The sequence below is a fragment of the Perna viridis genome, chromosome 7 (genome assembly GCF_037379345.1).
Source record: "Perna viridis isolate PV_CMFRI_1.1 ecotype Kerala chromosome 7, ASM3737934v1, whole genome shotgun sequence".
Lineage (NCBI taxonomy): Eukaryota > Metazoa > Mollusca > Bivalvia > Mytilida > Mytilidae > Perna > Perna viridis.
The window spans coordinates 43,717,652-43,732,781 of record NC_142451.1 but is presented as its reverse complement, the minus strand read 5'-3'; the positions used below and the strand labels follow the sequence as shown (position 1 = coordinate 43,732,781).

At 32.6% G+C, this 15,130-nt stretch overlaps 1 protein-coding gene across 29 annotated transcripts in view; it reads left to right on the top strand.

Moving 5' to 3' along the window:
* LOC148612838 (disabled homolog 2-interacting protein-like) overlaps positions 1–15,130 on the top strand; it is a 119,092-nt gene that overhangs the window by 98,012 nt on the left and 5,950 nt on the right. For all 29 annotated transcript variants that reach the window (XM_088594614.1, XM_088594618.1, XM_088594616.1 and 26 more), the window contains 13 exons: positions 1,734–1,955; positions 3,599–3,700; positions 6,970–7,068; positions 7,928–8,013; positions 8,593–8,780; positions 9,843–10,005; positions 10,532–10,611; positions 11,042–11,217; positions 11,640–11,788; positions 12,169–12,244; positions 12,698–12,788; positions 13,029–13,145; positions 13,486–14,901. In XM_088594614.1, coding sequence (XP_088450740.1) covers positions 1,734–1,955; positions 3,599–3,700; positions 6,970–7,068; positions 7,928–8,013; positions 8,593–8,780; positions 9,843–10,005; positions 10,532–10,611; positions 11,042–11,217; positions 11,640–11,788; positions 12,169–12,244; positions 12,698–12,788; positions 13,029–13,145; positions 13,486–14,901 — 2,965 coding nt within the window. The remainder of the gene's footprint in view (positions 1–1,733; positions 1,956–3,598; positions 3,701–6,969; positions 7,069–7,927; positions 8,014–8,592; positions 8,781–9,842; positions 10,006–10,531; positions 10,612–11,041; positions 11,218–11,639; positions 11,789–12,168; positions 12,245–12,697; positions 12,789–13,028; positions 13,146–13,485; positions 14,902–15,130) is intronic.

Sequence of the window (15,130 nt, the reverse complement as noted above, 5' to 3'; positions counted from 1 at the left end):
ACTAACTTTGACTCAAGGCCATGAAGGAGCAGTATATTTGACTCATTAGAATAATGAAGATAAGACAATGATGAAATTTGACTCATGGGGGGTTCCAGGGTTTATTGTGATTCATTATGTAAGAGGGGTTTTATGAACAATAGTGGCAGACTCACTAATTAGTGGGCAGATAAAAAGGTTGCAAGGGGAAACATCAAACCTATTGGGTTTAAGGATTAGTGGTTGATATGAAGATACATATGCAAACACTGTGTAGACAATGTAGGGATTAGGTTTCAAGTCAGTTGCTTGTTTGGAATGGAGTTGATAGTTTCTGGGTTTATTTTAATGATTTTATACATGGATGATACATTTGCCTCTGTTACAATCTGAAATGACATGGAATATAATTGAAGTATTAATGGCCAGTCAAAAAAAAGGAAGAATTGTAGTAGCATCAGGATGTGAAGTGTATTCCAAGTAGAATAATTTGGAGATGTTATTTGTGTTACAAGTAGAATAATTTGGAGATAATATTCTCATCCTTTCAGTTTTCTGAAAATTTATTGACAGTGGTTATCACCTACATGTTTCACAGACAAATGTGTGACACTATATTTGTAGAAATTTGATGCAAAATAGGGTTTGTTGATATTTTCCAAATTATCACTTTATTACCATATGAAGGTGTGGTGTCAATAAGGCATTGGATATCAATACATGTTTTCTACAGTATATTTGTATTTGTGAATATTTAGGAATGTGATTTCAATTAATTAACTGTTGTTTAATTGAAATTTTTGGTAAAAAAACTATCCATTTGATCTGTAGTAAACTGTTTTGGTATTGATTTCGTCGTAAAACTCTGATGACATTCTAGTAGAATTTTTGTCGCCTTTTGCATTCTGCACAGGAAGTGTGTAAAAGGATATACATATAATTTAAACTTCAATTTTACAAACAGTATCAGGAAACAAACTATTTGGCTGCTTGTACATGTATTTGTACATGCTTAATCTTCTTGTGTATGTTACACAACCAATAAGTGATAATTTTGAAGGATTGTAATAAAGATAGACTTGGTGTAAAAACTTGTGAAGACCTTGAGACCGAATATAGACTGACATTAATTATTATCACTGGACATTGAGGATTGGAGACAATATGGATGGGAGAATGACATTTTCTTAGTGTTGACAATTTCCTTGGATAATTTGGATTTATCTTTAAATCATATGCATTTTTCAGACTTTAATTGATGATAACAGTTAACTTTTCAATCAAATTTTGTCAGAATGATCTAGTATTGTATGAGTTTATTTGTCTTTGATAGTAATCTCCATATATTTACATTATGGAATTTAGTTAATGATAATGTATTCCTAGTCATGGACTACAAGTTAGAGAAACCTGTATGTGTTGTATTGTAGTTGTGGATTAACAAGGATTACATCTTTTTATTTTAAAATTGATATGTTTGACGCTTGCGTTAGATTTGGAATGAAACAATAGATTTTTAGTTTATAACTATTGAAATGATGGATCTGTTTTAGCTTTAGGATTACCACTTATCTGCCTTCTATGTGATATGCAGACAATGTTATATAGGATTTTGTAATACAACTCATTTTATCGAACAACAAATTTCAAGCAAATTCCAAAATGGTGTCAGGATTTCATCGATTGTTGAGTCTACCGGCTGGTTTTCATGAACGTATTGAAGATTGGTTTGAAATTGTCACTTTTCCTTTCAGGAATTTGATAAACTCTCGGATCAGATCATCACGGTCCCATGAGTCCCTCCTGACAAACCACGTCAACATGCATGCCATAGACCTGACGGCATCTGACCTTGACATCAAACCACTGCATTCGAGTGTTCTTGGACAAGACCATTGTTTCCAAATATCCACTTCAAATGGAAGTAAATACATATCCTGCCGTACTGCTGAAGAAAGAGACAAATGGATTGGAAGGTTAGTAACCTTAAAGCTAGGGGGTTCAGGGTGCTATAATGACTACCCCTCCCTTTTAGAAGCAAGATAGTATTAAAAACAGTTAAAAACAAGCTTTAAATTGGTTAAGCACTTTTTAAGTCAAGAAAGTTTCATCTAAATATATTATGTTTGATTCTATGGGCTGTGGGTCTGAAATTCTTATGGAATATTTTCTGGCGTTTATTACCAAAATAGAAATCCTTTTGTGGCCTTTTCTAGAGTATTAAGGAAGAAGTATTTTGTGCAGAGTTTGCTGCTATTCTTGCCTTTTCCCACATGTATTTTATTGTTGATGATGTAATCTATTGTGATGGGAAGTTTGTACCACCAAGTTCATATTAAATATCACTGTACATTGGTTTTGATACAATGTATTTTTCTCTTGAACTTGAAATGTTTCCTTGTTTTACCGTCCTTGTATGTCGACAGATCAAGTATACTTAATGAAAAATTATGTCAGTTTTACTACCAGACGAAGTAGTTTAGGGCTTTTTTTTGGACATTGTTACAGGGATGTGATGGCAGTTATATACTTTGTCATACGTTTGTGGACTGAAGGACAAATATTTGTTGTCTAAGAACAAATCTTCTTCCTGAAGCTAAATACAAATAAATATAAATATTATCTGTTATAAATATTCATACTGAGATGATAAATGACAGTCAGGCCATGTTTTGTCCACTGATCTTACCAAAAACCACAAGAAAATGTTAAAAAGACATTGTTTTTATTGTATATAGTACAACTCCCCCGCTAACATTAGGGAAACAAATGTAGTAACATTATTAATATGTAGAAAATAATTAATTATAGTGTTTTGTTTACTCCTCTATTAAAACTACTCCCTACAGACACACTGGAACCCTTATAGATATTTAGTTGGTACATTTCAATTACACAGTTATTACCCAGGTGATGAATGTGGCTAACTTTTAATGAGAGTATATTTTAACTATTATTACATTCATCATGGTCACCTTGAAAGAAAAAAAAATCCCCAAAACCCTGCTCATTTTTCATTTTGTTGAAGGATGTTGATTTTGGCTAATTTCATGACTGAGAAATGGTTGTATACATTGTATATACATGTTCAAAAGTACTTCAAGCAGTTCCTTCTTACAATAGCAATTTTTTAATGGGATGATGGTACATTTTTGTAATAGAGGCTGTTTGAGTAGGACACACTGTAGATAATATAATACAGTGAAACCTGGCTTAAACTTCCATTGAAAGATTTGTTTTGTTTAAGATGGTTTAGACAGTTTCAAAAATGTAAAAAGGAGTTAGATGGAATCTTATTTGAACATGTTTCTTGTTTATTTAGGCCTCAGTTTAGACAGGTTTCTTGTTTATTCAGGCCTCAGTTTAGACAGGTTTTTGGTTTATTCAGGGTTCAGTTTAGACAGATTTCACTGTAGCATAATTATTCTAAACTATATGGAGGTGAAGGTGAAGAGTTAATGTGAGAATTAACCCATATCTACCAAGTTTTTTTTGTCTTGATGATTTGAAAGTACAGTTATCTGTTTAAAGTCTGACTCATTTTCATAGTGAATTATAACAATCATTCTTTTCTGGATATGATCACTGATCAAACATGTTTTTATTTCTGGTATTACAGCTTGAGAAAGTCTGTTCAACCAAACCAAGAACACATCAGAAGAACTGACAATTCCCTAAAGCTATGGATCAAAGAAGCCAAAAATGTACCTGCTAAAAAGAAGTGAGTATCATTCTCAATATATAACCAGCTCATCTGACGTAATAAAAAAAGTCAGTCCACCAGCAAGTTAGCCATAGGTGACTGATTCATGATAACCCCCCCACCTCACTTTTTAACTTCCCTTACTTGTTTCAATGCTTCTTGCTCCATGAGAAAAGTACTGCTATTTATTTTTGAGCTACACTGTGATCAAGTTCTGGTTCATGGTGATGTGTACCTTTTAACATCTTGAAATTTAAGATCACAGTACATGTACTTGAATGGAGAAGTGGAGTAATTAGCTAAAGGAGATAAGGAAACCGCCTGCCTTTCTTTTGATGTATCATGTTTGATGGTTTGCTTATCTGGGTGAAAACAGTTCAAAGCTATAAAAAATGCACTGTTCATAAAGATTGTTCACCTTAGCACTTGGAAATCTGATCAGAATATTGTAAAATTTGACACTATGTTAGACTTGCTACAAGTCTCCCTGTAATATATAACGCAATGGTCTACTTGAAAAAATTATAAACTGATGATATAAATGTGTCAATTAAAAGGTTAAAGGTCCTGGGGTCAGAAGTTTAGGGTGTCCGTCTTCAGACCACCACTAATATGAACCCCTGATTAAAGGAAGATATTTGGACAGCTCTCTATGTATAACTTACTTGTTGACAGTTCTACATAGATATTGAAGTTACAATTCTATCCAGATGATACATGATGTTTACTAGTCATTCAACTGTGTTTGATCTATACATGTATGTGCCCTCTTTCACTGCGGAAACTTGGCTAATGTAATGTATATTAAAGTTTGCTTTAATCTACATGAGTTTCTAATTTTCCAGAATGATGAATTACTACTATTCAGGGAAGTTTTCTGAACAAGATGAGTTGTCTCACGAATTTCTTGATAAATTAAGTGTTTGAAGGAACAAAACTGAATTTAAAGTAGATGATCAAAAAGGAAATCTGTTTAACCTCTGACCTCTAGAATGATATTTCATTGGTTAATATCATGTTCTATCACAAAATTAGAGACTGATTACTAACAAGATTCATTAGTTCTTGCTCTGAAAATAGGGACTTAAAACCTTAATATCTGTGTATTTGTATTCTAGTCAGCAACTATTTACTTGCATTATCTTCTAACCTTTTTGTAGCCCTGTTGCGTGTTCTTTGGGTATTAAATTGTATTAAAGGGGGGAGAGGTTGATAATATGAAAAGTGCACTATAAACATTATTTAAGAACATAATTGTAAGGTATATTGTGTTACTGAAGACCACAATAACAGGCTCTCAGTTAATTGAAAGAGAAATTTAATTCACCTCTGTGGTAATGTTTAGATTTAAACACCTGTTAAGTACTCTTAACCCATTAAAAAGATTCATTTTGTAATTTTAGACATTAGAAAATATTTAAATGCAAAAAATGCATTTAGAAATATCTGAATGTATTCTGCAAGACTGTTGTGTTGTCTCCTAGTCAGTGTTTTACCATCTGCCAAATATGATAAAAATTTGGCATTCATCAAACTAGTTATTTCTGATGTCTAAGTCACTCATAATGGCAAAAGCCATGTAAAAAGTGACTTCCCACTGGGTCTTTATAGAGATTATATATCAATGGGTACAAAAGGATTAGTTTAACCATTCAGGGGAGATGTAAACAAATATGCTGGAACTCTTTTATTGTGAGGTACAAAATGACCTGTGTCCTTCTGCTTTGTCACCTGTCACATGGTTAAAAGCATGAAAAATGATGAAAAAGAATGAAAAACGATAATAGCAAGGGTATATTGGTACTTTACAATGTCACCAACAAAAAAGTGACATTCTTTAACTTTTTCTCTTGGTTGGTCCCACTGTTTAAAATAGAAATGTATATGTTTTAATGGATGCAATTTGATGTGGCAGATTCATTTCATACAACTATGATGGTTTTAAGTTTAATCCAACTTTTGACCAGGAAAATTAATGTGGGAAAATGTTGTGAAACATGATAAACACTTTTATATTCCCAGGATTTATCTTGTTTGACCCAAGCATTTATCCTCCTGAAGGAGTCATGAGGTTGTAACACACTTTTATGAAAGTACTTCATTTGAATGTTTTGTTCTTTCTGCACTGATCAAATTTTTACCTTCTTTTTGGCAATAGATTGATATCTTTCTTTCAGTAAAATTTATCACTCTCTGTGAAGGGTTTCAGCTGTATTTGAAATTTAAGCTTGACAGGTTTCGATGGGTTGAATGCAGGATGTTTATTTTACTTTTGATCCTCTTATTCACTCATCACCGGAAATATCAACACAGAAATCGTCAAAATTTATTTCAAAATGACATGAACTTGCATTTTTTGTATGCTCAAGGAAACTTGATGGGAAAATGACATTTAAATTACTTCTTAATCTAAAAATTGATCAAGTTTTATTATTAATGAAATATAGTGTGTTGACTGAGAGGTCAGTGCCAAGCAAACACTTATGTTCTAGTATATAATGAGGCCATAATGTTGCTGACTTGAATCCTTTTAACACAACTGCAGTCCTGCTGGATACCTAGATTTTATGAGATTTACATGGCTAAGTACAAAAATGTACTTTGCAGGGGACTGCAGTTCTCTATAGTTTTTTACCAGTACATTAACTTGAAGTTATTCTGCAGCACATTTGGGATCAATTAAAATATTCACTGGCAGTTTGATCCTTTGGTCAGATATACAGTTATGATTTGGTTTAGGGTTCATCAAGACTGTTATTTTAATTTGATCTGTTTAAATATGTCATAAAAATTCCAGGCTAACAGCTGTTCGTGTCTGGGCATCACATGGTCAGCTATCTGCTATTATTTGATAATTGAACCACCTGGGATGAAGGGTATTTTCTCATGGCCTAAATTAATTTAAAATTTATGATGAATTAGTGGTGCTTAGATAAGTTCAGGACAGTGATCTCTTATGCCAAGATGGCAGTATGAAAACCCAGTATTATAGAGGAAAAAATAAATTGTTTTACCTATTTTACATGGCTTTGCTGTCAATGGCAGATTTTACAAACTACAGATGCTCACATTCCTGTACAATTTTGTAAAGAGTTTCGTTGAAAGATTCTGAACTGGAGAATGCAATCCATCTTTTGCAATCATCGTGTCACAAAATTCTTTGAAGCTTTTTGTGAAATACTTATGAAGAAACACTTAACCCTAACTGAAGGCCTGCAAACTTCACTTAACCTTTGTGTAAGTTGATGGATAATTGCATAATTTAGAAATTCTTTCTTGTTTTTCAGATATTTCTGTGAAATTTGTCTGGATAAAGTTTTGTATGCCAGGACCTCCAGCAAGATGAAGTCTGAAATGCTGTTCTGGGGAGAGCATTTTGAATTCAAGTAAGTTGTCACTCTGGAAAGCGTAATTTTCTCAACCTGAATCCAGGATACCAATCCACATAGCTGTAAAGTTTGACCAGCATGCGCAAAAAAATCAGAATTAAATGAAATGACTTTACAAAAGGCCGAATTGCTCATCCTGTGAAATGTTTTTACACCCCCACTAACCCCTGGGGAATCCTCTGTCATGTTAATCCTTCATATTTTGCTATGAGGTCATAGGTTAGGTAACAAGAATTTCGATGGGCATTTCATTGTCCATTTTCATGTAATTTTTCATAACAGCTGATTACATTGTTACCAGTGACAAACAGTCCCTTATCAATTGATAAATATGTACATGATGTAATCTTAATAATACATGTAAAACATTCAGGTGTGTGGTTACCTGCCTGGACTAAAATAGCCTTGTTATAATAATATGATTATTAATACCAACTAGGTGATTTTGGAGAGGTTATAATTAGACTGATTGTAAAAATAGATAAATGAAGATAGAATTGTAAATAAATAATAAATGTCAATATTTATGGTCTGGACATGTGTTTGATAAAGGGAGATTACTCATTGGATGTGTCATCAAAGAGCCTATTGATTTTGTTTACAAACAGCCTTTATAGTGTTTTGGGAGCTCATACTGAACAGTTAATCTCATTAATCATTCACTGATATCTACAGCTCTATAGAATTTCAAATATTCTCTTTAAAGTTCATAAAAATAAAAACAAATGCACCTAACTGGCTAATTGTGATAAGAATAATGAATCAGGGATATGAAATCTATGGACAGATTTACATGTTATTTTCTGGTGAAGTGCAGATATCACTGATGGTTCATTTGAATTTATTTCCTTTTCAGTAATTTAAGAGATACTCAAATAGTCACAGTTAATCTGTACAGAGAAGCAGACAAAAAGAAGAAGAAAGATAGAAACCAGTTAATTGGTAAGATATAGACAAAAAAGAAACACAAACAAACTAGGGTTTAGTTTATCTAACAAGTCACAAAATGTGTATATAGGGGTAGTCATTCAGCTTCATGAATAACAATATCTCTACAGAATTTTCAATTAATTGATGATTAGGAAAATCACAGACTGATACCTACAGTCCTAAGTGCAGTTTTCTTCCATGTGAGGTTCTGATGGTTCTTTCCTGAAACAGTTCAATACTTTACTCTTTTACAGTTCAGTCCAATACTTTACCCTTTCACAACTCAGCCCAATACTTTACCCATTCATAACTCAGCCTAATACTTTACCCTTTAACAGCTCATAATTACTATAATAGACACCATAAAATGTATACCACATTCATTTGCTGATGTTTTAAATGCACTTTAAGTAGGTGCATGTTTATGTGAAAAATGTGCATTGTATAAACAACCTATTTTACACAGGAATTACCAAATGTTTTAAAGCTATTAATTCTAACTTAAATTACAGTCTGTACTCTATGACATGAAGATGAATTCAACAAAAGCAAATAGACAAAATGGTCTAAATTCTGCATTTATCTTTTCAGGTTATATTAACATCCCAGCTTCAGAAATCAGTGGCCGTAGTTATGTAGAGAAATGGTTTAACTCTATGTCTGGCACTGTTGGACGTGTAGGAAAAGAGAATAAGAGCGAGAATCCATTGATTAGGATTAAGGCTCGCTACCATACTGTACAAATTCTTCCTGTTGATACATACCAAGAATTTTCACAGGTAATGTCAGAGGAATAATGAACCAGAAGACATTAAGGGTAAAGGGGTGTTGAGATTCTAACACACGAGCATTGTCTTCATTTAAATTCTGAAGAAATAAGAAACCTGACTTTAAGGTCAATGAGAAGATGAATTGAATGGTTATTAGGGCTGGAGCCAGTCTTAAACCCTGAATATAGAAGACACTTCTCTGATTAAAAGGGATGACTAGGACATTACTTAAATGTTTTAAACCTGATTTGTCCAAAATTCTTCAAAACTGAAAAATAAGAATGCAGAACTGGGAAGTCAAAAAGTGTTATGTAGATATAGATATAATTAAGCTCTTGAAGAAAAAAAAACCTGAAATCATAATGCCAAGTTCCTCTGTTTTAAATATATAGAAACTGCATCACCTAGCAAAGAACTTTCCTATCAGGTTTACAGTGTCTCACAGCATGATAAATATAAATGTATATCAAATTGTGGTATTTATGATGTAAAATTTAACATAACTTTAATTTCCTGTTCAAGGCCTCTGTAAAAGTTTATTTTACAATATCTGAAAAGCATACAAATTTTAATATAGATATATAACTTCACCTGTTGACCTTTTTAACCTGTGGATAAAATCAGATACTGAACATTAAAGTAACGGCCTTTGCTACAACAGAAACTTTTTCTGTTCTCAGGTCTTTAATGATATTAATACTGTGATACATTATTAAAACTTAGTATAGGTCTACGCTGTTGTAGAATGTGCTTCACAATTATTATCCTGTACTATAACTCTTCAGGTATAAAATTTAGTGGTGGTCACAGTTCAGAGCTTTACATAACATGAATGATGAAAACAGAAAGTTGATGGTATTGAAAGTAAATTTTGCTCAGTCTTATGAAAGTACATAAACTAACAGGACCAAAGTTAATCGCATTCAATGCAACCCTTCCCCCCCCCCCCCCCCCAAAAAAAAAAAAAAAATTAGATATAAAGACACGATAATTGGACATTTTTTATACAAATGAGCATTCCAATTTTTATTAGAAATTGTACCTTTATCAAACTCTTTGTATTTATTTCAGTATGTCAGTACAGAGTACATACAGTTGTGTAATGCCCTTGAACCAGTTGTTAGTGTGAAAGACAAGGAAGATATAGCAACATGTTTGGTACATGTTTTAGAGAAGCTGGGCAAAGCCAAAGATTTTCTTACAGATGTCATCATGGCTGAAGTCAGTCGACTTGGTATGGTTTAACTTTTGTTAGAAACCATTTATTGGGAGGGTTAGGGAGACTATGGTGTTTATTTTGTATTGGCTTTGCCAGTTGAAGCCAAGATTAGGCAATACTTAGAAAAGTTTAAATGAGCATGTAGCCTGATAACTTAATTTAATTCAGTACATTGTATTTTTGGGTGTATTTTGGTTCTAAAAACCAGTAGAGAAAAACTAAGTGCTTACTAAGAAATTGAGAGCAGTTATGTTACAGAGAGACATTACAAAAAAATTGTTGTTGCCAACTGAGTCAATACAGTCTCTAATTCTTTGTATTGTTTACCAACTGTGTGGTTAAATATTATATATTATTTTAACTGACTAGAATACAATCTTGTAACACCTGTCTGGGACGATTGAGGACATTGAAACTGTCTTTTCATGTTGACCTTGGTCTAATGACTAGCAATTGCTCAATTTTCTTTCAGAAAGAAATATACAAGGAAGTTATTATCAAGTAAAATGTGATATTGACACATGGTGTGATTTAATTTCAGATAACAACCACCTGACAATGAGAGGGAATTCAATAGGAACCAAGGCCATGGAGGCTTACATGAAACTAGTTGGTGAAAAGGTGAGGAAGGTCATTACACAGTCAAAGGGAGATAACTTCTATTTTTTTTCCTATTTATTTGAAATTGCATACATTTTTAGATTACCGTCAGGTTGTTTTGATTATTGAAGCATTTATTCAGTTTTAATGACAAACCATGAACTATTGAGTTTAATAAGTAGATTGATCAGTAAATGACTTCATAGAAGTGTGGTTTTGAACCATGTTGAAATTGCATGCATTCAAGTCAGTGTAGTAAGATAAGATTTGATATCATTTACTTCATTGGAGTTGACCATTTTAGTGATGGTACTGCATTTTGGACATGAAATCTTGTGCTTTTATCATTAAAATATCAATGAAACACATACTTACCCGGTCTGGCTATTGAAATTTATTTTATAAACTCAGTGTTTCATTATTTTTATTTTTTTTTTATTCATTGTTACAGTATTTACACGACACCCTCTCAGAATTTGTAAAGTCCCTGATAGAATCAGAAGATGATTGTGAAGTAGATCCTACCAAAGTTCCTCAACAGTTCTTACAGAATCATAAACGCCTCTTAGACATGTACAGTGAAATGGCATTCGCTAAAATTATTAACTCACACTGTTATTTTCCAAGGTAATCTATCATTATGTTGTCAAGTTCGTAATGTACAGTAAAACTATTTTTATGGTACATTTACTTGTACATATCTTTACAGTTTTTAGTATGAGGCAGGTTGCAATTTTCCTGAGCTGACAAAATTTTACATTTTGGTAGTTTTAAAATTTAGACAGCAATGATCAGATGATAAATTTTGAAGTTTATAATTTACAGTGTTGTTATTTTTAGTTAAATTGATTATGTGTTTGGTTTCATATGTAAAGCCATACTTACTGACACTTTTGAACTGAAGATTATTTCAAAAGAATAACATGAATTTAATGTGTGATTTTTTTGTTTTTGGAGCAATTTGTGAATTTCTAATAGATTCATTGTTTTTTTTAATTAAAATCTACATGCAGTTTTTAATGAATTATGTTACTTTTTTTCTATTGTAGTGAGCTGAAAGATGTTTTCACAAATTTTAGAGGTAGATGTGCTGATTTAGAAAGAGAAAATGTTGCTGATAATCTAATAAGTGCCTCCATATTTCTGAGATTTCTTTGTCCTGCTATTATGTCTCCAAGTCTATTTAATTTAACTAGAGGTAAGAAATTGGGAAAATAAACTGTATGCTGGTTTTCCTTGTTTGCCCTTGTAATAAAAGTTTTTTATGAAATGTTCACAAATTAAGTTACCATCTGGAAGTACAACACATCAAAATATGTTTCAGTGGATAACTCAGTGAAATCTGTATGAGCCAAAACCAATTAAGTTTTATTAATGTCATGTAGGTGTTCAGTAAACATAGGTCCAAAATGCATTGAAACCAACATGATGAGACCTCAGATAGTGGTTTAGACAAGGCTTTGCTGTGTTACTAATTAGCAGAAAAAATTAAAATAGGACAAACCCATGGTCACTGGAAAAACCCAAGCTTTTACATCTTACAGATAAAAATATTCAGTGATGTAAAATTTATTTCAGAGTATCCTCCAGATAAAGCTGCTAGGAACCTAGTTCTTCTTGCCAAGACAATCCAAACTCTTGCCAACTTCACCAAGTAAGTAACATTCCCCACTGAATGAGTTCATGGTGTATTGGAATCACCGTGTTCCTCCGCCATTCTATCCATTCAAATTTTATCACTACTATCTTAACCATCGAATGATGAATTGATTTCAAATATTTTTATGTGGCTTTATATAAAGGGTGCAGTAAATTTGGATTGATTTTGGTTGCTGTTGAATATCAATTTCCTGTTAAGTTGAGCTTTCGTGGCTAGTGAGGGAAAACCTAGCACAACAGTGGGTACAAATTGATATAGAAAAGTTGTCTGGTAGACCTGTAAGAATGATATAAAAATTATTTTCCCTGTAGAAACAATTCATGAAGAATTTGAACTCTGTGCCAATAATATATTATAATAAAAAAAACTATGCTACATACAATGATAGACAGGTCAATATTCTTTATTTTTTTATTTCATTCTGGTTTTTTTTTGCATCTGTTAAAGATTTGGAGCCAAAGAAGAGTACATGACCTTTATGAATGACTTCATTGATCGCCATAGAGACAGTATGACCATGTTTCTTCAACAAATTTCGGTAAGATGGAAAAAAAACCCATTAAATTCATGGATTTGATTTCAGATAAAATGAAGCTAAAGTAAGGGGAATAATCCAAAACTTAAAAGATCTTTAGCTGGAATCAATTTCCCATTTCTCTTCTTGGATTAAAAACATTAAAGGGTAGAAAAGAAGCTTTTTTTTTTTTTATATTGTTCAAATTTTGTTAAATTTGTTCTATCATTTATGATTTATAATTTTCATTTTCTTTTTCTGCAGACAACAGAAACAAATGGTGCCAACCAGTTTCTAGAGTTTGATGGGTATATTGATCTTGGAAAGGAGCTATCTGTCTTGTACAATCTATTAACTGAATCTCTTGAAAAGTGCAATCAGGTAAATATTTTTTTATAACAGAAGTTAATGGGTGTTAACTTTTGGAACTTTCAGCTTGTAAATTTGTTTATTCCTATATCTTGTATCACAATTAGATTTAACTTCTTAATCAAATGTAGATTACTGAATGTTCAAGATATTACATTAAACTTGAAGCATTATATCATTTATTACTGATAACTTTTAAATAACAAGCCTGCACCAAACAGGAATGGGGTATATGTGACATTATTTAAAATTTTGTTGCTTTTATTTGCATTTCAGAATGTGATATTTCTTTTAACCAATAAGATGATAGATTAAATAATTGTACTTTGATTGTGTTAACTTGTATTAATAGGAAACCATGTCCAGTCTTGGAAAATTGCCAACCATTTTAAGCAATTTAACGAAAGCATTTGAAAATCCAGATATTGGGCAAGTGGTGCCTCCTCCAAAACAGAATAGGAAATCCCAAATCTATGATAACCTAGTCAATATGCCTCCACAGGCTAGCACGTCACCTACGGAGATACTCAGGGAAATGCTCAGACATTGTGGAGAAGATGATATTCCTGTATTACGTGGCCGAAGGGGCTCAAAATCGGGAGTGTTCGATTCCGAAAATAATTTGGAAGAGGATGATTTTGGATTTTATAAGAATTCCAAATTTGATGTGTCAGATGTTTCTGTTAAAACAAATGAACAAAGAGTAAATGAATCCTGGAATGAAATTGTGAATGTTGCAGAAAATCATCAAGGAGAATATATTGATCTTTTGTCTTTCGCGGATGAGGATGTACATAACTCATCAATGGAATCTGATCACAATATGAACGGAAGCCAGATGTCAATTAGTCAACTATCGACGATAGCTTCATCTGGGTACCAGTCATTTGGATACAGTCAATCCAGTTCACCTATTGACCCTGCATCACATGACTTTTCATCAAAATCTCACACATCACAAACTCCTCTTCAACCATTGTCATTTTCTAATCCTGTGTATAGACATCAATTTACTAGTGCAAAGCACTTTGTTTCTAGTCCTAAAGTGGTTCGACAGGGATCCAGTTCTGGGTCAGCCAGTAGTGAAGAGGATACTGTTAAAAATAGAAGCCCCGTGAAATCCTCCGACTTGTTTAGTCCCCAACGTACAGATCCGTTACGCAACCTTGCTCCTAAATTATCTAGTTCCAGTAGTAGTGAATCTCTTGAACAAGAACAATATAGAATGACTCGTTCAAATTCATCCATGTCTACATCAGAGTCATTGTTCACTAGATCTAATTCTGTGCAATCTAACCTTGAACCAGTGAAATTTGGATTACACTCATCTATTTCATCGACAAATAGTGACGATATTCGCAATAGTAATGTAACACCTACTGGAACGAATCATTACTCACTAAGTCGAGCCCCATCACGACCCAAAGATCTTCTAACACATACTGGAAGTGTTGACTTTTCTAATACACAGCCACGATATATTAATGATCCTATTCGTAGGACTGCGACTGATTCACATATTTCGTCTCATATTACTTATGGACCAAGTCATGCTTACAGCAATAGTGATATTACAAGTAATTCTAGTCGTTATGGTGATAGGAACTATGTTAACAGTCCTGACCAAAGTTCTCGGAAATACTCGTATGATGATAGATCAGATAGTTCTGAATCTGGTTCTAGAAAATTGTCTCCACAAAATGCTGTACATATGGGAATTAAATCAGTTCAAAGGAAAATACAGGAACAGGAGAAAACCAAACAGGAGGTATTCTATCCACTTTGTTATCTTACTTTCTTTTTTGGTTCATGGCATTTTGAAAAATATATATATATGCACTTTTCATGTTTTTCTACAACGAAGGAATTTGTCCTTTTAGTCGTTGAGATCTCATTTACATTTATTAGTCATCTGAACTTTTATAGTAAAATTAAATGATACTGGTAAACATGTATTTTCTTAAGTGTTAAGTATCAATATTTTAAAATATTCAAAA